At 46.3% G+C, this 26,963-nt stretch overlaps 1 protein-coding gene across 1 annotated transcript in view; it reads left to right on the plus strand.

Moving 5' to 3' along the window:
- Positions 1 to 26,963, plus strand: part of Lama3 (laminin subunit alpha 3) — a 227,444-nt gene that overhangs the window by 28,128 nt on the left and 172,353 nt on the right. Inside the window, exon 3 of the mRNA XM_051163755.1 lies at positions 26,612 to 26,729. Coding sequence (XP_051019712.1) covers positions 26,612 to 26,729 — 118 coding nt within the window. The remainder of the gene's footprint in view (positions 1 to 26,611; positions 26,730 to 26,963) is intronic.

The following is a 26,963-nucleotide window of genomic DNA, read 5'->3' on the forward strand; positions in this document are numbered from 1 at the left end:
GAGTGTTTACCCAATGTGTGCAGGTATCTTCAGAGGGCAGACCCCCTTCCACTCAGAAGCTGGAGTTACAGGCTGTTGTAAGCCATTGGACATGGGTGCTGGGAACTGAACTTGGGTCCTCTAGAAGAGCAGCAAGCCCTCTTAGCCACTGAGCTGCCCCTCCAGCCCCAAGACATTAGCTCTTTTGCTACTATTTCCCAGTTTCCTGGTGCTATGTTCATTTTTATTTCCCAGTTGACTTTTTTCTCTGTTTTTTTTTTTTTTCAGATGGGTCAATTTGTATTGTTTTATCTTCAAGTCCACAGATCATTTTGTATTTTGCCTTTATTACACTCTCAGACCCACAAAGCAAATTTTAACTTTTGCCTCTTGTGTTTTTCAGTCCCCATTTCTATTTGTTCTTCATTTTATGTTTTATTTATTCACAAAAGCTTTTTATTTCAGAGTAGTTATGACCACTTATTGGAACATTTTATGACTATAGGCTTAAAGATTTTCTTGGATTATTCTACCATATGATTCATTGTCTCACTGTCTTTCAGGTTGTGATTTTTCCTGGTCCATCGATTACTTTCTGCTATATTCTTGGCTCTATTTAGATCTTTTGTCTTAGCCAAGTGTCTTGACTGTGGAGTAGGTCCCGGTGTGCCTTTGTGAGCTGTGGTTCATAGTTTTCAGAATTCTTGCAGTACTGTTCCATCTGTTTTGTTCACCAGGTACCCAAGTCTCCTGCTTGGTACCATTGTCTGGGAGTGGGTGACTGACACCCTCTTCACCCATTTAGTGAAGGGCCCAAGGCATCGGGCATTTGGGGGCAGAGCGTGCTTTTTCTAAACCACTGTCTGAGATGGCTGATGAGGGATTGAGAGCCTATAGACAGATGAAAGTTTGGATGAAAGTCAGAAGAAGACAGCCATGGGCTGAATCCTGTAACTCACCAATACTGAGAAGCCATAGCGAAGGGGAGGACTCAGCCAAGAAAACTGGCCTGGGCCAACAAATGATGGAAGAAGTAAAACACGAGAATGTGGTGACCTGTAAGAGAAAGAAAAGTGAGAAAAGGAAGAGGCTTATAGATCAACGGTAAATGAGTCCAGTAAAAAGATCTGTATTCCAAAAAAGTTATACAAATGATGAACAGGTCTACAGAAACAGGCTCAGCAAGAAAGTACAAATCAAGGAATGATGAGGTGCGGGAGAGATGGGTGGCGGTTAGGAGCGAGTGTGGCCCCTCCCAGTCAGTCCCCAGTGCCCATGTCAAGTGGCTCACCACTCCTGTAACTCCAGTTTAGGGGATCTCCAACTCTTTTCTAGCCTTCATGGGCACATGCCTTCTCCCACATAATTAAAAACAAACCTAGAAACATTACTGTCACTATAATCAGATACCGCTTCATATTGACTTAGATGGTTATAATAAAACTTTGATAGTAACAATGTTAATAAGGCTATTAAGAAACTGGGACCCGTGGATACTGTTGGTATAAATACACAAAGGTGTAGCTTCTTCGGAAACCTTTGGTAATTCCTCACAAAGTTAAGTACAGAGTTCTGTTATGACTTGAAGGTATCACTTGTAATCTGTGCCCAAGAGATATCAGCACATGCATCCACAGAAATCTTGCTCATCAGTGGTCACTGTACCACTATTCATAACAGCTAAAACCGGAAGCAGCTAGAAGGCTTACCAACTGATGAGTGAGTAAACAGGACACAGTATATTGATACTATGGGTTACTACGCAACAGTAAAGGTTATAAAATCTCCATGAAAGCTACAGAAGCAAGTCCTGAAAACATCATGGCGTGTGAAGGAAGCCAGCCAGCTAAAAGGCCATGTACCCTGTGCTCCAGCTTGTGTGAAGTGTCCACAAGGCAGATCTGCCTCTAGGCATTTGGCAACAAGCTTGTGGGCAGCCAGCAACATGAGTAAGAGGAAGAGCCCCTGCCGTTAGTGTATGAATCTGTCAGGTGCTGTCAACACTCATGCAAAAACCAGCACCAGCGACATGCTATGAACATGTTCTTCTTGCTGTTGTGTGCGGAGTACAACTCACCTAAGAGAGACTTTGAGAAATGACTACAGATGTATGCTATGCCCTGACGTCTTGGCATGCGCTCTTTGTTCAGGCTGGGCCTAGTTTTACGGTAGAAGGGCTCTCTCCCGACAGTATCTCACCATTGGTTTGCATGTGGTTTAACTGACAGGGATCCATCAAAGGTCAAAAAGCTGTAATGCTGCCTCAGTTGTAAATTAGCTTTCCAAAGAGCTAACCTGAAGCTTTAACTCAGGCTTTATCAGTAACAGCCAAGTTTTACCTATTATGTCACTTTTTTTTTAAAAAAAGGAAAGTTCTGCTTATGTAGTCCAAAGAGCCTAGATCTCATGGTCCTTTTGCCTTGGCCTCCCAAATGCCAGGATTACAGACATACACCAGTACAAGCCACTACTGTGTCTCTTTTTACCTGAGGCTTTCCAGAACAAGGAATTTTAACCCACCAAAATGATTCTTACCAAACATACAAGATGTACTTACAGATTTTTTTGAGGTTATTTTTTAAGACCTGCTTTTCAAAACACCCCTTTGATGTACTAAAGAATTCCTAATTAAGATACTTAAGAACACACCAACATAGCAACAAGTTGGTTATTTGCTGGTGTCTGGCAGACATCAGTCATGATATTCACATCCACGAAGGCTGTATGTGCACCCACTCTTGGTTGGCCAAGGGCAGCTCTGTCCAGTAGGTGCCTATGTGGCCTACAGTGAGCCTGCCCTGGCCCTGTGCCTCATACCCTGGTCTCTTGCTGTGCGGCCCTTTATAGAACACTGATCTGCTCTGTGCCTCAGTTTCCTAGTTTGCAAACTGAGGCAACTGTACATACACTACAGGACCATTGAGGTTTAATGAGTTAATGGCTTCATTTCCAGACCTCTTTAGGGTAGTGGTAGTTTTTATTTAACAAAATGAAGTAAATTACAACGAACACTCATGGTTAACAAGGATAGACTCATAACCCTTTAGAAAACTAAATATGGCATTGTGGAAAGCTCCTCTTGAAAAGTTCAAGATCTGGGAAAGTAATGTAAATTATACCAGGCTGAACACATTTTTCCTCTTTTATGTTGGAGCAATATGGTGTGTCGAGAAGCGTGTGCTGTCATGTATGATTCCTATTTTATGCCCCATTGATAACATCTGTTTTCTTAACCAGAAAATGGCATCAAGAGGCTATATTTCACCATTTGAAAGTCTTATTAATATCTCAGAGCCAGGGAAGTGTGAATTTTGATGCATGATTGGGAAATAAAATGAATCACTGACTTGCCATGAGCAAATCACTTTTCTTTGACTTGCTGAGCAGCAGAGGTGGCCGGGGAAGAGCTGCAGTCACCCTGACAGCTTATGCTGACAGCTTATGCTGTCAGGGAGTGTTGATTTCTTTGTCTCCTTCTGAACTGACTGGTGATTCATCTCTCTCTCCCCACCATATGGGTATGGTGTTTTTAAATAACAATTTAAATTCTCTTGACAATTTCATGTACATATACAACATGCCTTGACTATCGCCAGCTCAAGTCTTCCCTTCCACTCTCCCATCTCGTTGGTGATATTTTTGCTTGGACCTTCACCAGCACAGGAGAGGAGTTTGGAGGGTCTTTGCTGACAGGGTTGCCTGCAGAAGGGACAAGGAGTCCACAGGGGAGAGGGGAAGCCCGGCATGATGTTCCAGAACCTCTCAGCTGACTGTCTAGCAATCAGGCCCTTTCTGTGGCTCTGTTTACTAGCAATCTGATGCTTCTTTTTTTATACAAGTTTCACAGAACAAAGACATACTAACGATTACCCAAGTGGCACAGAGTACGTATTTGATTTTTTTATTATGTTTTTCACTGTTTTTTTCTGAGTCACTATCTTCAAATTACAATGGTGAAGGGCAGCTTTGCCCTCTCTGTGATCTGCGGAAGCTGCAGTATTTCCTGGGGATCTGCAAGTTGGTCTCATCTATGTTACTCATGAGCTTCTGGCTGTATATCCAGGGAGAACACTGTATCTTACAGGAAGCTCTGTGCTGTCTGGCCAGCACAGTCAGTTAGGGTTTAAGCTTGAAGTGGAATGTGTTGTTTGGGTCTTGCAAGAAGAGGCTTGGGAGTGCAGGGACAGTTGTTTCATTTGGGCATCCTGGTGGGCATGTCTGTGGGAGATAAGGAGGTCGAGACTTGGGTGCTACACATGGGCTTCCTCCAGGTGAGTCTCACTATGAACTCCTCACGCTCACTTGCCTGCACCCTCCTGCAGGCTGGGGTCTAAGGAAATATGTAGAGGACTTGTGTTGTTCCTCCATGTTACCTGGAATAAGGGGGCAAATTGGCTCTGCATCAGGATAGGGAGAGAATCTAGGAACTGTAGGGAGCAAGACATACCTGTGGGGGCTGGAGAGATGGCTCAGAGGTTAAGAGCACTGGCTGCTCTTCCAGAGGTCCTGAGTTCAACTCCCAGCAACCACACGGTGGCACACAGCCATCTACAATGGGATCTGATGTCCTCTTCTGGAGTGCAGGTGTACATGCAGGCTGAACACTGTATATGTAATAAATAAATAAATAAATCTTTAAAAAAAAAAAAAAAAAAGATGTACCTGTGGTCCAGAAGCCCCGCTCAAGAAGACTTGTAAAGCTTTTCTGTACCCAGGATGTAACCTGTATGTATAAAACTGAAGATAGAACACAACAAATACACCCTGTGCCAGGCCTTCAGGACTCAGGGCTCAGGGCTCAGAGGTTGGGAATGCCAGCCTTGCTCTGAGAGGTGGCCTGCTGGTCTACAGGAGCTCATGGAGCAGGGCAAACAGCAGAGACAGCCCGTTGGATTTGTGAAATGGAGGCTGTGATGCCAACTGCCTTGCTTGCATCCTTGCTGGCTTTCCCCTGGCCAGTCTTCAAGGCCTTATTTGATTCCTTTCCTCTTGCTGTGTCCCCAACAGCTTTTTAAGTACCTGGAAACACAGACACTCAATGCCCCCAGCAACATTGCCCATCCCACCAGGAGTGGAAGTTGATGGGAAAGCCCCATCTCCCTGACTCTCTGTGGACCATTTCTAAGGACATTCTATATAGCTTAAAATTCAGGACTCTGGTAATATTCTACTTACATTCTAGTCTACTTTTCTCTGTCCCCTACATCCCTCTTAGTCTCAGTTTGTGCTTCTTGAGACCAACCCATAAATAAACCTTCTTTATCCAAGCCTTAGTCTCATACTTTAGAGAGGACCCAAGTTGATTCAGAATGAAGGGGACTCAAGGCCCCGAACCTTTCCCAGATGTTCACACGAGAGTGTGACCACCAAGTTCTTTAAAAGACAGTGGATGTGGGGCTGGGGCTCACTTAGCATTTGCTCTGCAGACATGCAAACCTGGCTTGTAATCCTCAGAAATCACACCAAAACAAAACAAAACAAAGCAAATGAACAAAAAGCAGCCAGTGACCCTGGAGCTATGGGTGGAGTCAGGCAGGACCTGAGTATACTTTTGGGCCTAGTGAGAATGGCTCAAATAAAGAACCTGTTCCAAGGCAAAGAGTGATGATGGAAGACACCCCTCACATCAGGCACGCCCAGAGAGGACATCTAAGAAGCTAAGATCAAAAGAGGTCCCACCCCTAGCTGGGGAGAGCTCTTGGCAACTGATAGGTACTTGGAGGGGGAGTGCCAGTTGTTTTTGTTTGTTTGTTTTTGTTTCTTTTTTAAGGGCAAAAAAGTTTACTATGCTCCAAGTAGATGTCCCCATGCTCAAGAGTATGGACAGCAAGAATTAGACTTAAAAAACTTTTTTTTAAAAAGTGGGTACAAAGTTAGGTGGGTAGCGAAGGGGGAGGGTTGATCTTGGAGGAGTTGGGGGAGAGTAGGTGAAATGACCAAAATCCGTCATTTAAAAATTTCAAAGAATTAATATTTTTCAAAAGAACAAAAGAAATAGTACTATAATCCTTCAGGAAAACTAGGACACAGGGGAAATATCCTGTCATTCTATACTTCTGTTCCTATGGAGTTGCCACAAACCACAAGGGCCAGATGCAAGTGCAGGGACAACCAAGGGATTTAATATGGAGGTGCCTTCTAGGATTTCCTTCTTTTGTCCTCTCTGACCTTTGAGAGACTTTGATGAATGAACCCAAATCATCCCCATCAGTCTACAGTCAGTTGTGGGAGAAGGAAGCCTGTGCTTGCTTCTTGCTGTCTTCGGCTTGAAGATGTGGAAAAGGAAATTGCCTCAGAGATGTTAGCAGATGAGGTCCATCAGAAGCCCACCCAAGCTGGACCCTGCATGGATGCAACTCCATCCTGAAGGTGGGTGGCCCCTGCCTTCCACCTCGTCTTTCTCGGTTTTGTCTAAAGCGTCCGGAATATGGCTTCAGGACTCCAGAGCCTGTCATCTTTGTTTCCCGTTCTGCAGTGTTCTCCTCTGGCCTCGTGTCTTGTACAACGCTGCCTACAGTAGACGGTCAGGAAACGTTGGCAGAGTTGGTGTAGAGTGGGTGCAGGGATGACTCTGGATCAGCTGTCATTTTCTGAGGGCTCAGGAACAATGGAAGGAAATAGGTTTCCTGGGGCCAAATCTCTGGGCGAGAGCAGGCCTGCTTTAGCTGTGCAGTGAGAGGACTGGTTCCACTTACGATGCTGGGTCTTTTTTGCAACATCTGTTAACTATTGTGTAGCTTTGACAAAATCAGAAAACATGGATTATATTTGGAACAACTTGCAGTTAACAAAAATGTTATGAAATTGGCCACTGAGAGGGCGTTTCTATCACAGAGATTAGCAAATGCTCCCAACCTTGGCTTCTGAGGGCCAGTTTTCCAGCACACCTGCTACTGCCTTCCACGTTTCCCTATTTCCCTCTCCTTACCACCACTTGTTAACACTGTTGTTTCTAAGGTGCTAGGCAAAGGGTCCATCGCTTATTACCACGTGGTGCATCCTGGAGCCTTCCTCCCAGGCTGACCTTGGATCTTTTAATGTAGCTGAGAGTGAATAAGTTTGAACTTCTCTGATCCAGCTGCCTCCACCTTCCGAGTGCTGGGATTATAGCTGTGGCATGCAGAATTGAGCCCAGAGCTTTGTGCATGGTAAGCACGGCCTCTAGCGAAGAGCTACCTCCTCAGATCGTGTCTTGCCTCTTAAGGTCTCTGGAGCCTGGCTTCTCTCCACTGTTGCTGTGCTATCCTGATTTGGCTCCCAATGAGTTCATCAGTCTCTTAACTGATTCCCGGCTTCTTCCGCCCTCAGCTCACCTTATTTTGCAGTTGGCTGAAGGACAGAATCCTGAATGGTGAGATGAGAACTTGGGCACGTTTCAAGAGTCGGCCTACCATAGTCTCATGGCTTCCAAGGGGAAGTAAAGATGGGAGCGTACCAGTCAGGCTCACCTTGATTGGCATCTTCTAATTGCTTTCCTTTATTTTCAGAAAAAAGGCCGATTTCCTGGCCAGATTTATGAGCTCTTTGGAGTCTAGCTGTTCACCAACTTCTCCTTCTCCCATCCCCCCACCCCAGTTCACCTTTCCTCTCCCCCTCCTCCTTCCCTCTTTCCCCTCCTATCTTACTTTTTTTTAGAGATGGTAGAATTCTACAGTCCCCTGCCTCAGCCTCGTAAGTGCTGGTGTAAGCCACAATGTCTTTCTGCCAACTCCTTGGTGGGTGGCACCTTCTCCTGCAAACTCTGTGCCACCCCAGTAGAGGCTTAACTATGGTCCTCATAGCACTCTGTGCTATTTCTTGCATCTGAGCCATTTTCTGGTACAAGTCACAGTTCTCAGAATCCTTCCCATCCTGTCTGGTCTGGTGGCCTTCTTCCTAAGAGAACCCAAATATCACCACAGACACTGCCCCCCATTCAGTGCTGGGCTGTAAGGCCACGTGAACTCTGAGGTGAAGGTCAGGGGCTGTACAAGCAACATTCTTTTTAAATCCATAGGATTAAAAAGTCCTGGGTTATGTCACTTTCTCAACAAATGTTGAATTACCTGCAACTATAAATTTCAACGCTTCTTTTCCTGTTTTCTACTTGATGATATGTTTTTCTCTGGTCACAGATTACTTAATTGGAAAGATCTCTGTCTTAGTTAAGGTTTTATTGCTGTGAAGAGATACCATGACCATAGCAACTCTTATAAAGGAAAGCATTTAACTGGGGCTGGCTTACGGTTTCAGAGCTTTAGTCCGTTGTCATCATGGAACCATGCAGCCCTGCAGCCAGACATGGTGCTGGAGAAAGAGCTGAGAGTTCTACATCTTGATCTGAAGGCAGCAGAAGTGACGATGAACCACACTGGGTGTAGCTTCAGCATATGAGAAGTTAGTTTTCCCCGACAGTGACAAACTTCCTCCAACAAGGCCACATTTCTTAATAGTGCCACTTCCTGTGTGCTAAGAATTCAAATACATGAGTCTATGGGTTGGTTCCTATCCAAACTAATGCAGTCTCTAAAACATTTTTCTTTTACTTTCCTATAATTAGCACTACAAATATAACAGATACATACAACAGAAAATGTTGTATCTGTCCAAACACTCAGGGGCTGTGAGTGCACAGCATATGTCTCAAAACCACAAGCAAGGAAGGATAAAAGCTAGACCAGGAAGACGCAATGCTAGGCAATGAAACACTTCCTTCTGGAATTTTCTCAGTCCTGCATGGGAAAGTCAATAGATAAAGTGGTCAGCAGAGGCCACAGTGACCTACTTGGTGACTTACCAGAAGGTCCTGGCTCACCCAGTTAGGACTCTGGTGTTTGGTTACCTTCCAGGACAAGGCCATTGTGAAGTCAGAAGGGTTTTTCTGTTGAGGAAAGGTAAGAGCCAGGTGTGGTAGAAGGAAAGCCTGCAGGGAAGCCCACAGCCCAGGGTGTGGTATCAGGAAGGAAGCACCCGACTGCTCACTCAGCTCAACTTTGCAGGCTCTTACAAGGCTTAGGCTGAGAAGAGGAAGCATTAACAAAAACTATGTTCTTTGTGGAAAAAAAAAAAAGGTTAATCCTGTGTCTTTACAGTTAAGAAACACATACAGGCAACTGGGGAATTGGCAAGGAAGAAACGGTAGATTTAAAAAATTTTTTTTTGTAAATAAAACCACGCATTCTAATTAAATCATAAGTAAAAATATCACACAGTAGACTTAAAAAAGCCAAGTAAACACTTATTCAGTTTAAATTTTATTGAATTTCCACACAGAACAGCCTGGAGCTTTGGTTAATAGGTTTTACTCTTTCACTATTAGTTATGTTTTTTATTCACTTTTCTACTATGACAACAGAAAACAAAACGAAACAAATAAACAAACAAAAAACCCACAAAACTATGATGGAGTTGAAACTAGCAAAAGCATAGTTCTATATTCTCTCTCATAGCCCATGGGACCTATGCCTGCTTTTCCCCAGGGTGGCTTTGCCCCTCTCCTGTGAAGAAGCTATTGCCTTTCTCCTTTTCTCCCCCCAATCCCTTCGCCCCCCTCCGGTCTCCCCTCCCCTTCCCTCCCCTCCTCTCCCATTCCCTCCCCCTTCCCCTCCTTTCCCATTCCCCTCCCCTCCTCTCCCATTCCCCTCCCCCTCCCCTCCTCTCCCATTCCCCTCCCCCTCCCCTCCTCTCCCATTCCCCTCCCCCTTCCCCTCCTTTCCCATTCCCCTCCCCTCCTCTCCCATTCCCCCCCCCTCCCCTCCTTTCCCATTCCCCCTCCTCTCCCATTCCCCTCCCCCTCCCCTCCTTTCCCATTCCCCTCCCCCTCCCCTCCTCTCCCATTCCCCTCCCCCTTCCCCTCCTTTCCCATTGCCCCTTCCCTTCCCTCTTCTCCCCTTCTTTCTCTTCTCTTTCCTTCCCACCCGTTCCCACCTCTCCTCTTTAAACATATTTTTGATTACATTTTAACTTTGGTGTCATGTGTCTGTGTGCAGGCACTTGTGTGGCAGTCAGAGGACAATTGTGGGCCTCAGTTCTTTCCTTCCAGCACATGGATGCTGCCGACTGAATTCAGCTCATTAGGTTTCCAGCCAAGTAGCTGTTACGCACTGAGTCATCTTCCTGGCTCCAATCTCCTTTGTTTTGAGACTGGATCACACCTAGGCTAGTTCCTAGTGTAGCTCAGGCTGGCCTTGAACCCCCAATCCTCTTTGCCGGAGTTAGAGAAGAAAATAAGACATTCTCAGGAAAAGTCCAGGTACTATACTAACTCTGGCTGTGTGGGCGTGGTCGGGCCTGGATTTGAGGAAGGCACAAAGCTGGGACTGTCTGGGGTCAGTGCTGAGGGGTCTAGTGATGCTCCTGGCCAGTAGGGAGGACCTACAGTTAGACTCTTGTGGGTGTGTGTGGGTGTGTATGTGTGTGTGTGTGTCTGTGTGTGTGTGTGTGTGTCTGTGTGTGTGTGTGTGTGTGAATGTTCTTCCAGTACTGTAAAGCACAAGACAACATGAAAAACTGTCATCATCCTGAGGCAACTGATGTCTGTCCCCACCCTACAGCTCTGGGCATTCAGTGCAGATGGAGCATCTTCCCCAAGATGTATACTGTAAAGCACTTACCATCCTTGGCACAGAGTGACTACTTTTGGATTTCACCAGCAAAAAATTAATGAGATAAGTGCTAAAGCATTTGATTCAGGATATTTACTCAAGCTTTGTTTATGATGGTAGAAAATGGAGAATAATCTCAATGTACAATAAAGGGCCGTTCACACATCATTCAAATGATGCCATATGATTGGAACCAATATCCATGTGGTATTGTAAAGAAAATATAATAAACACATATGCATATAGACATATGTTATATATGTCTATATATACTGTATGTTACATGCATATGTATGCATAAAATATGTGTATGCACATACATCAACATAATATACACTTAGTGTAAGATTCCATATTGTAGTGAAAATAGTCTGTATATAAACCAAGAATAAAGATGGGAGGGGAGCTCCTTAAATGCTTCTCTCAGGGTTTGTTATTATCTGCGATTTTTCCTTTTCTCCCCAACTCTCGCTTGGATCATGACCTAAACACACGAGGCCTTGGTCAGTGTCGTCCTCTGGAGTCTGGGGATGGATCTGGTACTAAGTCACTCACGAGACCGTTGTGAGGAGGTCACAGCTCAACACCAGGAGAACTCAGTCTGTGGTCCACATTGTGTCTGCATTCTTCCAGACGCATCTAATGCTTATAGAGTTAAGGGAGCGACGCCTGTGGAGTGAAGTGTCCTTAAGTGTGAGGAGCCGAGTTCAGACCTCAGAACCTGCAGAAAAGCCTGGCATGCCACCTGCATTTCCAGTGCTGAGCAATGGGAGGTGAGACGTGAGGACCTCTGAAAGCACGCTGGCCTGCTAGCCTGATCTATTAGGCAAGCTTCTTGTCCCAGTGAGCAATGCTCTCAAGCAAAAGGTGGGGAGGCATCTGAGGACTGATGCCCAAAGTTAACCTTTGACCTCCACATGCACACTATACATATGCACACCATATGCACAGATGCATTTATTCATGTGAATCCCCACACATTCACACACACACACACACACACACACACACACACACACACACACACACAGTGGTTCCTGGTAGGATTTAAGAGTATTTGGAACAGCCACCTTGGAGCTGGCTTCAGATACCCCCTTTAGGATCTCATTTATTTATTTATTTATTTATTTATTTATTTATTTATTTATTTGAGACAGGGTTTTTCTGTGTAGCCTTGGCTGTCCTGGACTCGCTGTGTAGACCAGGCTGTCCTCAAACTCACAGCAATCTGCCTGCCTCTGCCTCCCGAGTGCTGGGATTAAAGGCGTGTGCCTCCTGTTGTTCCCAGGATCTCTTTTGACCTGAGTTCTTCTCAGAGTGAGCTTGCCTCCTGTGATGTTTAAATCCTAAGAGTCAGAAAAATACCCAGTAAATGGAAATTGAGTTTCTTAAAGAGCATTTTTATCCCTCAACAAATCTTGAAAACTAGCTTTTATTTTTCCCCTGGGAAACTTGCAAATACATTTTGGCTTTAAGTCCTGGTGTTTTGTTACTATTCATGGTAAGAGTATATAAGGGGAAAGGGAAGCTCAGGAACTCTTCAGGATTTCTAGAGAAGTTTTGTCCAATGCGGCAGTTTGCATGGTTGAGCCCTGGCATCTCCTCCCCCATCTCCTCCTCACGTGGTTTCTGCCTCCATCCGCATAGAGCCTTTGCTCCTGTCTCTGACCTCCTGGTAACCATGGAGGTCACCACTCAACTGTCTTCCTTTTTGCTTCCTCCTTCATGGACCTATTCCCACAACTGTTATTCTCTTCTCTCTGGTCTCTTACTTCCCACATTCCTATTGCATTTTCCCCTCAAAGGAAAAAAAAAATCAAAATGCCTGTTTTTCCCAGAGTGTAAGCACCCATTTATTCTTGGCCTCGTTGGCGATGAGGATGTTTCTAACTCAAGAGTGAGCTCCCAAGCTACTGCTAGTGCAAACGTTCCATACTTTAGGAATTCCAAAGATGTGTTCTGTGTGACACGCTCTGTGTCACATGTTAAGCACCCTGAGCAATGAGATGGTGAAGTTAGTTGGTTGATGTGCAGCAGCATAATGCAGCCAGCTGGACTGTTCACCTCTCCCCTTGCCTCTCCGTCAGTCCTCCCTGCCTCTCTCTGTCAGTCCTCCCTGCCTCTCTCCATCAGTCTTCCCTGCCTCTCTCCATCAGTCCTCCCTGTCTCTCTCCATCAGTCCTCCCTGTCTCTCTCCATCAGTCCTCCCTGTCTCTCTCCATCAGTCCTCCTTGCCTCTCTGTCAGTCCTCCTTGCCTCTCCGTCAGTCCTCCTTGCCTCTCTGTCAGTCCTCCTTGCCTCTCTCCGTCAGTCCTCCTTGCCTCTCCGTCAGTTCTCCCTGCTTCTCTCCATCAGTCCTCCCTGCCTCTCTCCATCAGTCCTCCTTGCCTCTCACCATCAGTCCTCCTTCCCTCTCCGTCAGTCCTCCTTGCCTCTCACCATCAGTCCTCCTTCCCTCTCCGTCAGTCCTCCTTGCCTCTCACCATCAGTCCTCTTTGCTGTGCAGGTTCACACCACCCCCTCACCACCTGCTGCCACCATATATGTCTCAGGAGCTCCCAGAGAGCCGAGCGAAGGGTGGAGAAGCAAGTGGAGCCAGAGCCGAGAGACTCCCTGCTTGTGCCCGTTTGGGATCCATCTAATACTGAGATCCATGGGGCATGGGCAGCTCAAATCCAGACTGTGGCTCTAACAAAGGGTGTGAGGAAGCAGAACAGCTGGAACAGTGAGCAGGGAAGTGGGACAGCTGAGCTCGGAGCCTGGCTGAGGTGAAGTGAGGCACACCTAGCACTGAGCCCAGCCTTGCTGCTACAGAGGGAGGAGTGGGCAGAAGATGGGGAAGTCAGCTGTTTTGTGGGCTCTGTTAGAGAGGAAGGCATGAAGCCGCATTGTCAGGCCGGACTGTCTCTCAGCTCAGGGCCTGGACAGAACTGGGCTTAAAGGTGTCTACTGGTTCGGTTGTCCCTCAGCATTGGTGGAGGAAGGGTTTTGGCATCCCCACAGATGCTCAAGGCCCTTCTGCAAGCAAGTGCTGTTTGCACATAGCCTACGCATGTTCCTCCTGAAAACTTCAGTATAAATGTCGCACACTGCTGTGGTACTGCACTGTCTGTACATGCTCACTAAAGAGACAGTACTCCCCCAGGTTTGATAGGTTTAATAATGGCTGATTGCATCTGCAGATGTGGAACCATGGACACAGAGAGCCAAGCCCATTTGGAATAGGTTGGTCTGGCATCATCTCTGGGCTGCCAGCTTACTCCTATTCTTTGGTCACTATGACAACAGCATAAGACTCAGTTTAAACTCATTGTTCTCCAAGTTAACAAGTCACTTAGTTCTGGACACAGTTTCCTTCCTTACGGCTGCATCAACAGGCCCCTGCACCTCAGCCTCTGGGGATCTGGCTCCTGGTGGCATGAGGACAAGGCATTCTGGGCCATTTGTGTCCCTTGCCCCCTCTGCTGGCTGTGGGGCTCAACTTCTCCCACACAAGGCCCTGCCTGACCCCATCTTGTCCTGGCAAAATTAGCAGTACCTTCCAGCTCAGGATAGAGACTTCTGAGGTCCGAAACGCATTTCCATCATGGGAAGGCCTCCTCTGCCTGGCCTACTGCTTTCTAAATGGTTGTTTTGTTTTTTTTTAATCAAACATGCTTTTGTTACTTATTTCTAGTAAGTTCCCTGTCTCCTGTTGCCACACCGTGTGGCAGTCAGCACTGTTGTCAGTCCCCAAACCTGCAGGGGAGGCTTTTCTGCTTGATGAAAAATGGTCAAATCCCCAATGATCATCACTGGGAGAATGAAAGGGAATTATTGAGGCAGCTAAGCAGGGGTTAGGAATCCATTAAGCTGTGTATAAATTGTGTGTGTGTGTGTGTGTGTGTGTGTGTGTGTGTGTTTCACCCCTACTTGTAATTTTTCTTTTGCCTTTCTCTGCCTCCTCCTCGGCCTCATTACTTTTAGCAATGTCATACTGTGTGCTGCCTTCGACCCTTCCCCGTGCTGTTGTCTCCTTTTAACAAAACAGATATGTTGATGAAATTGTAAAGCTTATATATTGCTTTCTCCCAGTCATGTCTTCATGTATAAATGCTTCCTGCGCAGAGTCACCCTGAGAAGCACAGTGCAGTTCCATGGCAAACACTTGAGTTGGCAGCCTGACTGCGGCTTGCTTCTTGTCTCGCTTTTGTCCAAGTGGCTTGTCACAGAGCAGCCAGCACTGGGTGGAATGCCTGTCTGAGGTACATGCCAGGTCAAAAGTTTCCTTTTACAGTCTGCAAGGGATAAAGAAGCTACTTTTATTTAGCTCTCTCTTTTCCTTTTGTAAAATGGAGCTTACTTGTTTGCTTAGCACTGATTCTCAACCTGTGGGTCACGACCCCTTTAAGGGTAGCATATTAGATGTTTATATTACAATTCATAACAGTAGCAAAACTGCAATTATGAAGTAGTAACAAAAGTAATTTTACGGTTGGAGGTCACTCCAACATGAAGAACTATTTTAAAGAATCACAGTATTAGGAAGGCCAAGAACCACTGGTTAGTGTGTGTTTGTATGGATATGGGCGTGTGTAAGAGTGGATGTGCATGTACCACCATGTATGTGTAATACCTGTGTGGGTCAGTTCTCTTTCTATTCCTCATAGGTTTTGGAGATGAAAGTAAGGTTGTCAGGCTTCTTGGCTGGTCCCTCACCCATTGAGCCATCCCACAGCCCACCAGCTCTCTTTCCTATGTTAATTTGATTTTTTTTTCTCTTAGAGCAAAAATATCTTTTGATGCTAAGATCTTGGTAGCTTTTGTACTCTTTCCCAGATATTTTTCTTTTGCTCTAAAATGATTCTAGTGGCAGCATAATATCTATGTGTGCTGACAGCCAGGAGAAGGTTTGTGTTTAAATAAATAGGGACTTACCTTAAGTATCCTGACCCGTCCCCGGTGAGCACACACGGTCACAGCCACACTGGCCCAGCCAGCCACAGACTAGCTGAGGAATCAGCTGGTAATAGCCACAACTCCCACCCTCTCTACCTTCAGCCTCATCAGAAATAAAAGGAACATTTTGTCCCATCTCCCCAGCTCCTTTGTTTCTAATCTATTCATAACCAGATAGGGCAGAAGGGAAGTGCCAACAGTAACAACTGTTCCCTTACAGTTGGAGCACTGAGGCACAGAGAAGTACAATGGCCTTTGTGGCTTAATTTCCTCTGAGGTCACAGAGTCTGGTTCTAGCTCCAACTGTCTCTGCTCCTAAGACACACTGCCCATAACACACAGAATGTCGTCTAATGCTTTTCCTGTATGTAAACGTGCTATTGCATCTAGTCTGATGTCGTGTGGGCATACACCTTACATTATTGAAACTCCGGCCATGTTGGTCCCTATGACTCTAATTCCTTGTTTTGGTAGTTCCAAGGTTGGCTTTGTATGGTCATTATTAGTAAGATCACATTTCCATAGTCCCATATTCTACTCCCACATATAACATTGCCATGGTAGAAAGCATAATCAGATATAAGTGTTATATGCCAAAAGTCAAATCAAATATTTAGAATAAGTATTATATTTTTCTAAGGAAGATTTTTACTGAATCGGGATTATCCCCTAAGCCTGAAGTACAGAGGAAGGGCTCTGCTGCAATAATGGAAACTTTGATATTCCGTGTTTGCAAGTTGGATGGAGTAACCCAGCATTGAGTTGTAGGAGACAGTCCCTTCTTGCTGACGTAGTATTTGGGGTGTAGAGAACAGAGATGGCACCCAGAAGTGGAAAGATGCTTAAGGGGGGGGGGGGAGAGACAGAAAAGAGAGAGGATATGTTAGGGGCCTGGGTTTGGCCCAAGGAAAGCGAGCGGGGCCAGCCCTAGTGCAGATGGGGGGTCTGGAGTGATGGAATTTGGGGGTTCAATAGCCCACGATAGCCCGAGTCTCTTTTGTAGACTCCTTAGCTGCTCACTAATGCTTACTCGTCCTGAGATGCAGACCTCATTTCCCGGGTGGTGAGGCTGGATTGGGTTTGCTCTATGCTGCTTGCTAGATGGACCTTGTTTCTCCCCACTGAGTCCCCTTCTCAGTCAGTGGGTAGGGAGATTAAAAGCTGCTCCCACACCCACCGGGATGCCTGGAGCCAATTGTCCCAGGGCTACTGGCTCCCATTCCTCCCACACCCCAATGTGGTGGGTCCTTCTGGCCACCCTGCCCACCTCTCTGGCTCCTTTCTACTTTATGTCCCGTCTCTGGTTTGCCCTTATTCCTGGTCCTCATGCCTAAATATAAAATCCCACAGCTGGATTCCAGGCAACTAAACTCAACCTCTGGCCACGGTTCAGCTGGGCATAGACCCACTTCTTCTGATGCCCATCAGGTGTGGAGAGTATGGGGCTCACGTCGGGCCATCTTCCTGCCTCCCATTTTGCTGTGACTCTTCCTACCCCAGAGCTTCCCTACAGCCTTGCCACACACTGTTCCGCTATGAAGAATGCCTGCTGGGGGTCGTCACAAACTCCAGGACAGCCAGGTGGGAGCCCCTGGGACACTGGGAAGTTCTACTGCTCAGCAGTCCCCTGGGGTGCCCTCCTTATTACAGCGGAAGTGACTTGCTTTATGCCAAATAAGCAGGGTCCTTAAGTTCTGGCTGCCTACCAGCATTGCTCTCATCCAGAGAAAATGGAGACTGGGCCTAAGGCTCTAGGTGCCAAATGCTCCTGCTGCAGGTCCTGTGGGGCAGGATAACCCAGCACACACTCTGCATTCTCCGGGCAAACATTTATTTAATTGCTTTTGTGAAGCTGTTTGCTTGCTTGTTTGTTTTTGTTTTTGTCTCTGGTTTGTTTTGCCCAGCACTCTTTGAAACATGACATCAAATTGGAGAGCAAGGGCAGAGCTGAGACCTGGAGGTTGAGTCGAGTTGACAGGCATCTTGGGGGCTGGGGTTAGGCTTTAATTGGGGTCGTTTTGAGGTGAGAGAGAAATGAGGTTCTGATGAGGGTCACTTCAGGTGTTATACCCTGAACCCTGAAAAGAGATTAAGAATGAAAACCTGCTACAGATTGACTTTGTCAGCCTAGATTAGCCTTCGGAGGGCTAACAACAGGCGGTTTATTCTCAATGTATTTAAGCTGAGCATAATTTGGGGGGAAAGTTTTCTGGCGTAATACAATTTCTGTTACACAAAGAACTGTAATTACATTGAAACTCAACTCAGGGTGGTGTCATTTCTTTCAAGAAGATGGGTTCTAAAGACAGGCTATTGCACTACAATAAGAGCCGTAGCTAGCTTCAGGGCCTCAGGGTCTGGTCTTGTCTTAGTCATATGGATAGCATATTTGGGCTATTAGCCACCTCCGGTCCTAGCTGTGGGAGCTTGATACGGCCTGGCTCAAAGGAAGACACACATCACCAGGCTGTTAATCACTTCTGATTCCCCGCTTTCTGGATGGAAAGAAGAGGTATTTCATCTCTCCTGTTGGAAAGACAATCCTGTGTGGTTAACATTCCTGGTTTCCCTGGAGATCTGTGGGCACAGGACCTCCATGCTGTGTTCCCAACAAGGATCCTTTAAGTGAGCTTTCAGGTAGACCCTGAGGATGTGGCTGTGGAGTTAATGTGAGAAGGTGGCTGGAGGGGAAATGATTGTCAGTAGTGTACAAAGGAAGTGATGTGAGGGACGGGAGAGAGGATCTGGGCGAGCTGGAGGAGAGCAGGGGATGAACTAGTTCGTGGCCTTTTAAAGCTACAGGGATAGGATGGGTGTAGAAGGATGGAGAAAGAAGGGAGTGTGGATGGAAGGAGACAGTTTTTCTCTCTTTTGAAATAATAGACACATTTACAAGCTAATAGTATGAATCCAGTAGGAGGCCAGGAGAGTGCGATGTGGAGCTTAGGGCATGGGATGAGCTTTTGCCAGGCAGTTCCTCCCTCCCCTGGTCCAGAGGGAAGCAAAGTGGGTGGGTAGATGCTACTGTTGTCAGATTTGTGTAAGTAAGGGAAAACATGTGTGTACATGCGCACGCGTGTGCGTGTGTAGTTATGATGTTACTGGTGAAAGACTAACCAGCCTTCAAGAGTGAAAGAAGCAGAGGTGAGTTGGCGCAAAACAAAGAGAGTGGGGATCCAGGAAGCTGCGGAGCCATGGCAGTAGAAAGCCAGGAGTCCGTCTTCAAGGTCACTGTCGAAGCTGCACACTGCACACTGCTCGCCAGCACTTGTCCTGACCACTTGGCCCAGGGTTCAGTAGCCTCCTGCTGGGATCAGACATTGTCCCCGGAAACCAGACAGTGCTGCTATCTGCCCTGCTTTTGGAAAGAATCTCCAAGTCTTTTACTCTCTGCCTTTGTTGTGTTTCCTGCTCTAGATACAAAGTGTTGGAAGGAGACATCAGGCCGGTGAGCCCCGGGGTAGGGGCCCAGCTGCCTTCTCTGTAGGGAGCTTGGAAAATTGGCACCTGAAGCACTTAAATTAGGAGTCACATTCTGCTCACAGAAACATTTAGGTGGTAGGAGGGGCATTCAGATTCCCAAAAAGTCAAACAGAGGAAAGGCAAATGCCTGAAATATGGCTCCTCTCTAGCTCAGCTCTGGGCAGCTGCTGAAAGAGTCCCTGTGGAGCCCACATACCCAGAAGACAGCTTCCTAAGCCCAGAACTCGGCTGCAATCTTTCTCAAAAAACCAGGTGAATGCTGCTGTATGGTTTGTCATTGTGACGAGCAGTAAGGCATCTGGTGGCATGCATCTGTAATCCTAGCACTGGGCAGTAGAGGCAAGAGGGTTAGGAGTTCAAGGCCAGCACAGAGTAAAGGAGACCCTAACCCCCCAAGTGAATGGACTGCGTGAGTCTCCTTCAGTTTCCCAAACAGTACACTGTAGAGGCGTCAGTGTTCAGGAAGTAAGGGCAGTAAAGGTCAGAGGGCGTTCTAAGAATATTTCATCTGTAGCTGGCTGGTCATACTTCATGTGACAGCGGATGACTAGTAAGGCTGAAAATGCCAAGCTAGCACCCGTGGCCACCGCCGTGCCCCCTAGAAATTCACAGCTCTTGTCAGAAAGCATTGAAACATTCGAGCTGTCTCCAGACCCTTCATCTCCTTCACGAATTGAGGTGCTCCGATGTGGCCACACCTATTTACAGTGTCTGCATCTTATATAACAGGACCTAAGAAAGGCAGTAGCCAGAGGAGGAAAGTGGGGGCGCAGGGAGGTGTATTTCAAAGAATGCCTTGTCTCAGTTGGGCAGGAAGAATACATGGTTGGTATTTGGAGTGATAGATGAGAATTAGCTTGATTCAATTGTTCTGAATCTGAGGCTGGGCGAGTGGCTCAGTGGCCGAGTGCTTGTGTGAAGTCCCGCCTTTAATCCCCAGCACTGCAACAGCGCTCTAGTATTGCTGTCACTACTGCCGCAAGTCCTAATGGATCCAGGCAGCACAAATTTACTATGGCATCGGTCTGTAAATCTATTACTAGTTAAATTTGTTACTATCCAATAAAGAATAAAATTAGCCAGCCAGTTAGAGGAGGATTTGCAGAATTGTAGCAATTAAAGTCCAGTTAGTTCTCCTTGCCTCGGGTAAACACAACCTCTGTCATGGTTTGTCAGGCCCGCTGTTCTCTGGATGCTGAGTTCAGTGCGTGAGTCAGATGTTCTAGTGATGTTCCTGTAAGTGAGCAAAACAGAAGGCGAACATGAAACAAACAAACAAACAAAAACGGCTAATGGTATTCGTGGCCATGCCTGGCTCTTACATAGGTGCTGAAGATAAAAAGCTAGCTCTCACTGCACCCTGAGCTCACTGACTGACTGACACTCCAGGATCCTTCTGTCTCTGCCCCACCCCACCCAGCTCTAGGGTTATCGATGTGCACAAACATGGTGGCCCTTTCATGGGTGCTGGGAATCTGCATTTACCTGTTTATACTTGTGCAGCAGGCATGTTACTGTCTGAGCTATCTCCGCAGCTCCCCAGCATAAAATTTAGATGTAGGACTTCCTTTTTTCTTTTTCTTGCTGATTGCTTTTTTCTAAGCTATTGGCTACCCAAGTCTTTCCAGTTTTTTTTTTTTTTTTTTTACTGAGACATGGTCTGTCTGCACAGCTGGTTTAGAACTCACTATAGACCAGGCCAGTGTCATATCTGCACTGGTCCTGCTACCTTTGTCTGCAGAGTGATGGATTTGCAGTGAACAGTCCCTTTAGCTTTAGTGGGGGAGGGTAATGGGGATTGAACTCAGAGTCCCAAGCACGGCAGGCAGGCGCTGTACCACTGAGCTGCATCCCCGCCCAAAGCCCCAAGGGTTTCTACTTTACTGCAACAGAATTGTTCTTTAATCAGAGCAACTGAAGAACACTAGTTTCTCTCTGCAATGGAGACCGTGTGCATGTGGCACAGGAGACCAAGCCCCAGTATTTAAACTAAGGCTTGGCTTACGATTCTATTTCCTAGGCTTTTGTGATTTTTTTTTTTCAAAAATTCAAACTGACACAGAAAATACACAGATTTATAGAGTTAAGTGTGTGTGTGTGTGTGTGTGTGTGTGTGTGTGTGTGTGTGTGTGCACGTGCACACTATGTCATATTCTGTTATCCTTGTCCATAGTCACCCTAGTGTGGTCCAGTCCACTACACTTATTGTAACTACAGGTTAGTTCCTATTGCGTCACGTTCCCACCAAGAGGTTATAAAATCTCAACTTTTCTCTCCTTCTAGTTTCTACCCTAATCTTGTCCTCTTGCTGGTTCAAATCTTCATGGCTTAGAAAGAGTGCAGGGAACCTTGGTGTGGGTTTTTGATTCTGCGCAAGCTGGCATGTGGGATGACTGGTAGAATTGCCCTCACAGGTAGAGGCAGACTTGTGAGAGGATTTAGCAAATTACCCAGCAAGCTGCTGGTGACCTGTCTTCATCGGCAGTGCAGTAGGGTCCCCTCAGGAAGAAATGCCAGGGTCAGAGGTCACTTAGCACTTTTGGGATTCTATCTTGACAGTTTCCAGAATGATCTACCTTGCCTCCTTCCAAGGGAGCAGTTTCTTTTGGGAGCCAGTAATAAGTTGACAATACTTCCTTAGAACCTTTCCGCTGAGAGCCCAGGCACTGTGCTTTCCAGTGCACAGTGATGGCAGATGCCGACAGTGCTCCCGCAGAGCCGCTGACAGGCTTGCTCTGACAGCAGCGTTGAAGGGTCTGGCTACAGACCGGCTGCGTCCTAGCTTCATCGCTGACTCTGACTGCATTTTGAGGATTGGACTCTTTATGAAAGTCTTTCCAACCAGGTCATCACAGCGAAGCAGCTCGTTCCTCATGCTTCTTCTCTTCCCAATGAAAAACTAAAAACAAAAACGACCCAACTTGTTTCAATGACTGGAAATAGGACAAGGGAATTCGTACCCATGTCCTGAGCACCAGTGTAGTGATCAGGGCTCTGCCTGTGCCAGTCATGAGCAAACTACCAAATTAAGATGGTGAAACATTCTGTGATAGGCTCTGTGACAGACTAGTCAGCCTGTAGGGCAGACTGTGGAACATTTTAGAGTATCTGAGGTGTCGCTGTTGAGAAAGACAAAATCATGGCGGTGGCAGGTGTGTGTGTATGTGTGTGTGTGTGTGTGTGTGTGTGTGTATGGGCTCTTTAGACATTTTCGATAAAAGGACACAGAAGAGACCTATATCTAAATGTAACCTCAGACCTGGTCCTGTAAAGGAAAAAGAAGGTAGAGTGTGCATTCTCATGATAACCAGGGGAATTCGAACAGGAACAACATTAAATAGATTGCTTTGATTACACATTCCTTTCCCATTGCCCTGATTATCTTTAATTGTCAATCTGACACAGCCACAGTCATCTGAAAATTGGCTAGGTCAGATTGGCCTTTGTGGGGGATTAGCTATATTGTCAACTGACATTGGAGGTCCAGCCCCTGTGTGCAGCACCTTTCCCTGGGCAAGGTGGACCTTGGCTATATAAGACGGCTAGCAAGGTGTGGGACTGTGGGTGAGCAAGCCAGCTAACCCTTCCTCCAAGGGGTTTCTGCTTAAAGCTCTGGCTTTACTTCCTGCCTTGACTTCCCTCAAATACATCCTTTCCTTCCCAGTTTTCCTGGAATGCTTTATCACTGCAACAGAAAGGAAACTGGAACAGTCCTGAAAATGCTAAGTTTATGGAAATGTCCATGTTTGGGGGAGATACAAGCATTGTGATACTTTCAAAGAATCAAAATCCCTCCGTGTGTGTGTGTGTGTGTGTGTGTGTGTGTGTGTGTGTGTGTAATATAAACAGCTGGTGAATGTAAGTGAAAGATGGATGGGCAGCCATTACACCATTTTGCCATCGTCTGTAGGTTTGCAGACTAGTCAAAGTAAACCATTAGGAAAAGTCATTATTAAAATGTTTCTTATGGATCAATATATTCACTCATTAAATTAGAGTATCCAGTATGCCCCTTGTGAGGTTCACGATGCATCTGTTTGCCTGCTAGTATCTGCCTCCTGAACCCAGGAGCAGCAACACAACTTTTGTTTGAATTGATTAATGCAATCATTCATTCATATATCCATGTAACGTTCTGTCCACAGCAAATTCCGTTCTTTCATTGCAAATGCTCAGCGCAGGAGGACTAGGAAATGAATGAATAACCAGCTGCAGCAAGCTGTGATTTCAGTGGCTTTGAGAGACAAGGATCAGACTCCTCTCTTTTTTATCTCACCTACTCACCTTGAAATCTTTTGAAGTCTAAAGAGCTTTAAGTCTCTTATCTGCTTTATCAGAACATTATTTAAACGGCTACCATGGGTCCCCCTAAGCAGACAGAGCCCGAGCCAGCTTTAGCTTGTTACAAACGCATTTGAGAGGAGATTGCAAGTTCCTAGTTTTTAGCTATTTCCTTCCCACCCCTTTATCTTTGCTCCTCAAATATTTACATGAGAGAGCCCTTTGCTGTGGCCCCCTGCTTCTCCCTGCTTGCTGCTTCCTCACTTTCTATCAGTGAATCTCAAGGCTCACTTGTGTGCTTGCTTTGAAGTCTTTTCAGTTGTGGGAGACCAAATGTCAGGGAGTAAGAGAGTAACTTGTTTAACAGAAACTGCCAGTTAGAAGCTACCCTTTTCAGTGACCAATCAGAAGAAAGACCCTGCCCGCTGCCTTCCCATGCCTGAGCCAGGTTGTGAGCACCCACAGGCCACTCCTCCCTTTTGGGCAATATTAGAAAGTGTGTATGTCAGAGGGGATTTGCTGCTGAGCCGGAGCGCTGTATAATAGACAGCAGTGATCCAGCTCAGCAGCAAATCCCCTGGACAGCAGAGCCGGGCGTGGTGGCGCACGTCTTTAATCTCAGCACTCAGGAGGCAGAGGCAGGCAGATCGCTGTGAGTTTGAGGCCAGCCTGGTCTACAAAGTGAGTCCAGGACAGCCAAGGATACACAGAGAAACCCTGTCTTGAAAAAAAAAAAAAAAAAAACAAAAACAAAAACAACAAAAAAAAAAACACCCCCAAAAAACCCAAAAAAACAAAAAACAAAAAAACCCAAAAGAATGGTTTTCAGGGCGGTGGTGGTAGATCCATCAAGCCAGTCGAATGAGAAGTGAATACAGCCTGCCCCTTGCCAGAGCACATGTACACGCGAGTCCAGGAACCTCAGAAACAGTGTCCAAACAAAAGCAGGAGGGGCACTTTGAAAGTGGCACATCCTGTCTGCTTGGTAGGTTCTCATGAAGCCAATGGGCACTCTTGTCTGCTCACTGAGATCTTTCCCTCCTTCCTACTCCCACCTCGTTTCTCCCTTTCTCCCTCCCTTTTGCAGTGTGTCTCCTGTCACCCAGGCTGGCTTCAAACTTGGGAAATAGCCAGGGATGAGCTTGAACCACTGGATCTCCTGCCTCCTGGTTTATGTGATGCTGGCACTTGAAGCTATGGCTTCCTACACCTGAGTGCCATTCCCAGCTCTGGCTGGGGATTTCCAGTAACTGTAGTGTGACAGGAGAGTGGCGTAGCACCATGGAGCCATATGAAGCTAAGCCCAGAAGTGATTACTAACCACAATATATCGATTATTTTGTAGGAGCTATCACTGTGAGAGTTTGGTGGCAGAAACGGAGCATGTGTAGAAAGATTCTTGTATTCAAAATGCTTCATTCATCATTCATCTTAATTTCATACCTAAATATGGTTTTACTTTGACAGCACTGAACCAGGTCTATAAATACTTGGAAGGATCCATATTTGTTATAGTTTTCCAACAGGAGTTTTGAATTTCCCATCAATCTCTTTAGTATTCATGGCGTATGTCTTGGGGAGAACTCTATTTCTGCCGTTAGCTATTGCTGTATGGCACTGAGACCACCTTGTAAGTCATGGTGCTTCTGTATCAAGTAGGACTTCCCCCAAGCCCTGGCAGACAGGTAGAGGTGTTACTCACAGCCCAAACTGAAAGCACAGGCTTGAAGGGGGCAGAACTGGCTGGGACTTAGGGCTTTCAGTACTGCTGTGACAACCTTCCCTCAGAGAAACAGAAAAGGGCCCTCTTACAGCGAGGGTGGACTCTGCAATGGAGTGGTGGCTCCCAGAGTCAGACGAGAGCCCGTGGGATCCCCCAGGCCTTTCAGCAGGTCCATAACCCCTGAGGCCTTCAACTTTACTATTAAAGCTCTAGGTAGGATAAAATCGTTTTTAAACTAAAACTTATGACTACAGATTGAATGCAGAGGTAGAAATGAAAATCCGTTCATCTTCCAGCCAATCTGACAGCAAGCGGGCCTAGCAAAACCAGAGCCCGGCCAATATCCGTGATTGAGAAAATACAGTTCTCACAACCAATTAGCGCTTCTGTTAGGATTGAGTAGTGCTGCTGCATCCGGCACCGCTCCAGGGACACACCTGACAGGTGAAGGAAAGAAGGCGGCACAGAAATGCCGGGATTGAGTGGTCCAGGCTCCCAGATGAAAAAGTTTGCGCACCCTGGCAGCTCAGCATATTTGTTACATAGAGTTGAACAGAGAGGCAGGGCTATTGCACACAGCTGAACAAGATGGTGGGACTATTACATAGAGATAAAAAAAAAAGGGGGGGGGTCTTGATGGGAGAATGGGGAAATAGAAGGATCCAGAGGATCCTAGAAACCTACAAGTAGAACATTATGATGAGCAGATTTGGTCCCAGGGGTCCTGCTCAAACTAAGGACAATACGTGCAGTAAAATTCGAACTCCTGCCCAGATCTAGCCAATGGATAGCACATTCTCCACAGTTGAGTGGAGAGTGGGGACTGACTTTCACACGTACTCTGGTGCCCCATATTTGACCACGTCCCCTGGATGGGGAGGCCTAGTGGCACTCAGAGGAAGGATAGCAGGCTACGAAGAAGAGACTTGATACCCTACGAGCATATACAGGGGGAAGAGGTACCCCTCAGTCACAGTCATAGGGGAGGGGAGTAGGGAAAAAATGGGAGGGAGGGAGGAATGGGAGGATACAAGGGATGGGATAACAATTTAGATGTAATATGAATAAATTAATAAAATATATTTTTTAAAAAGAGGGCTTGGCTTATGCTAGACAGCTGGACCAAGGAGGCAGGTTTAGCTAATCTAGGTAGACTCTATAGGGGAGCAGTCTTCAAGCCCTAAACACACTGGGGGAGGAAAGCTCTAGCATTCCCAAGAGAGCCTCTGAGCTGTTCTGTTGGTTCTTATGCCTCAAAGGACTTAGTACTTGGCATTAAGCTTTTGATATATAGACATTCAAGGACATTCATTACTTATGTGACAATGGTGGTGACCACATGCACTTAGGGGAGAAGGGACAATTGTTGCTTTTGAGAATAATGACCCGAGGAACGGCACCTGGGTAGAGATGGCCACCATGCAGGTAGAAACCGGATCTGCATCTCGTGGCCTTGGGAATCAACATCCTATGGAAATGCTCAAGCTATGGACAAAGTGCCTTTAACCTTTTCTTTTTAGCAGTCCTGGGGATTGAACCCAGAGCCTTTTGCCTGCTAGGCAAGTGCTCTACCACTAAGCTATACTCTCAATCAAGACAAACTGTATCTCTCTTGCTTTTTCAGCTCTTCCATGTGGCCTATGTTTTGATCAAATTTGCAAATTCTCCCCGCCCTGACCTTTGGGTCCTGGAAAGGTCTGTAGACTTTGGAAGCACCTACTCCCCATGGCAGTATTTTGCTCGTAAGTTGTCTTGTCTTCTGTGCTAGGAGGGGTTTTGATTATACGAGACACTTTCAGACATTGGATTTAGTTTTTTGAAAAAGTGTCTGGGTGTGATTAGGTAGGGCTTGGACCTCCTAAGTTGTTCTCAAAACGGCCCTGGTCCTCGTCATGTATACAGTGACGCTAATGATTCCATATGCAGAATGGAGGCTGCACCTTTTTAAATAAAAGCTTTGCTGTCATTGGTGGGAG

This window comes from Acomys russatus, chromosome 20, assembly GCF_903995435.1.
Source record: "Acomys russatus chromosome 20, mAcoRus1.1, whole genome shotgun sequence".
Taxonomy (NCBI): domain Eukaryota; kingdom Metazoa; phylum Chordata; class Mammalia; order Rodentia; family Muridae; genus Acomys; species Acomys russatus.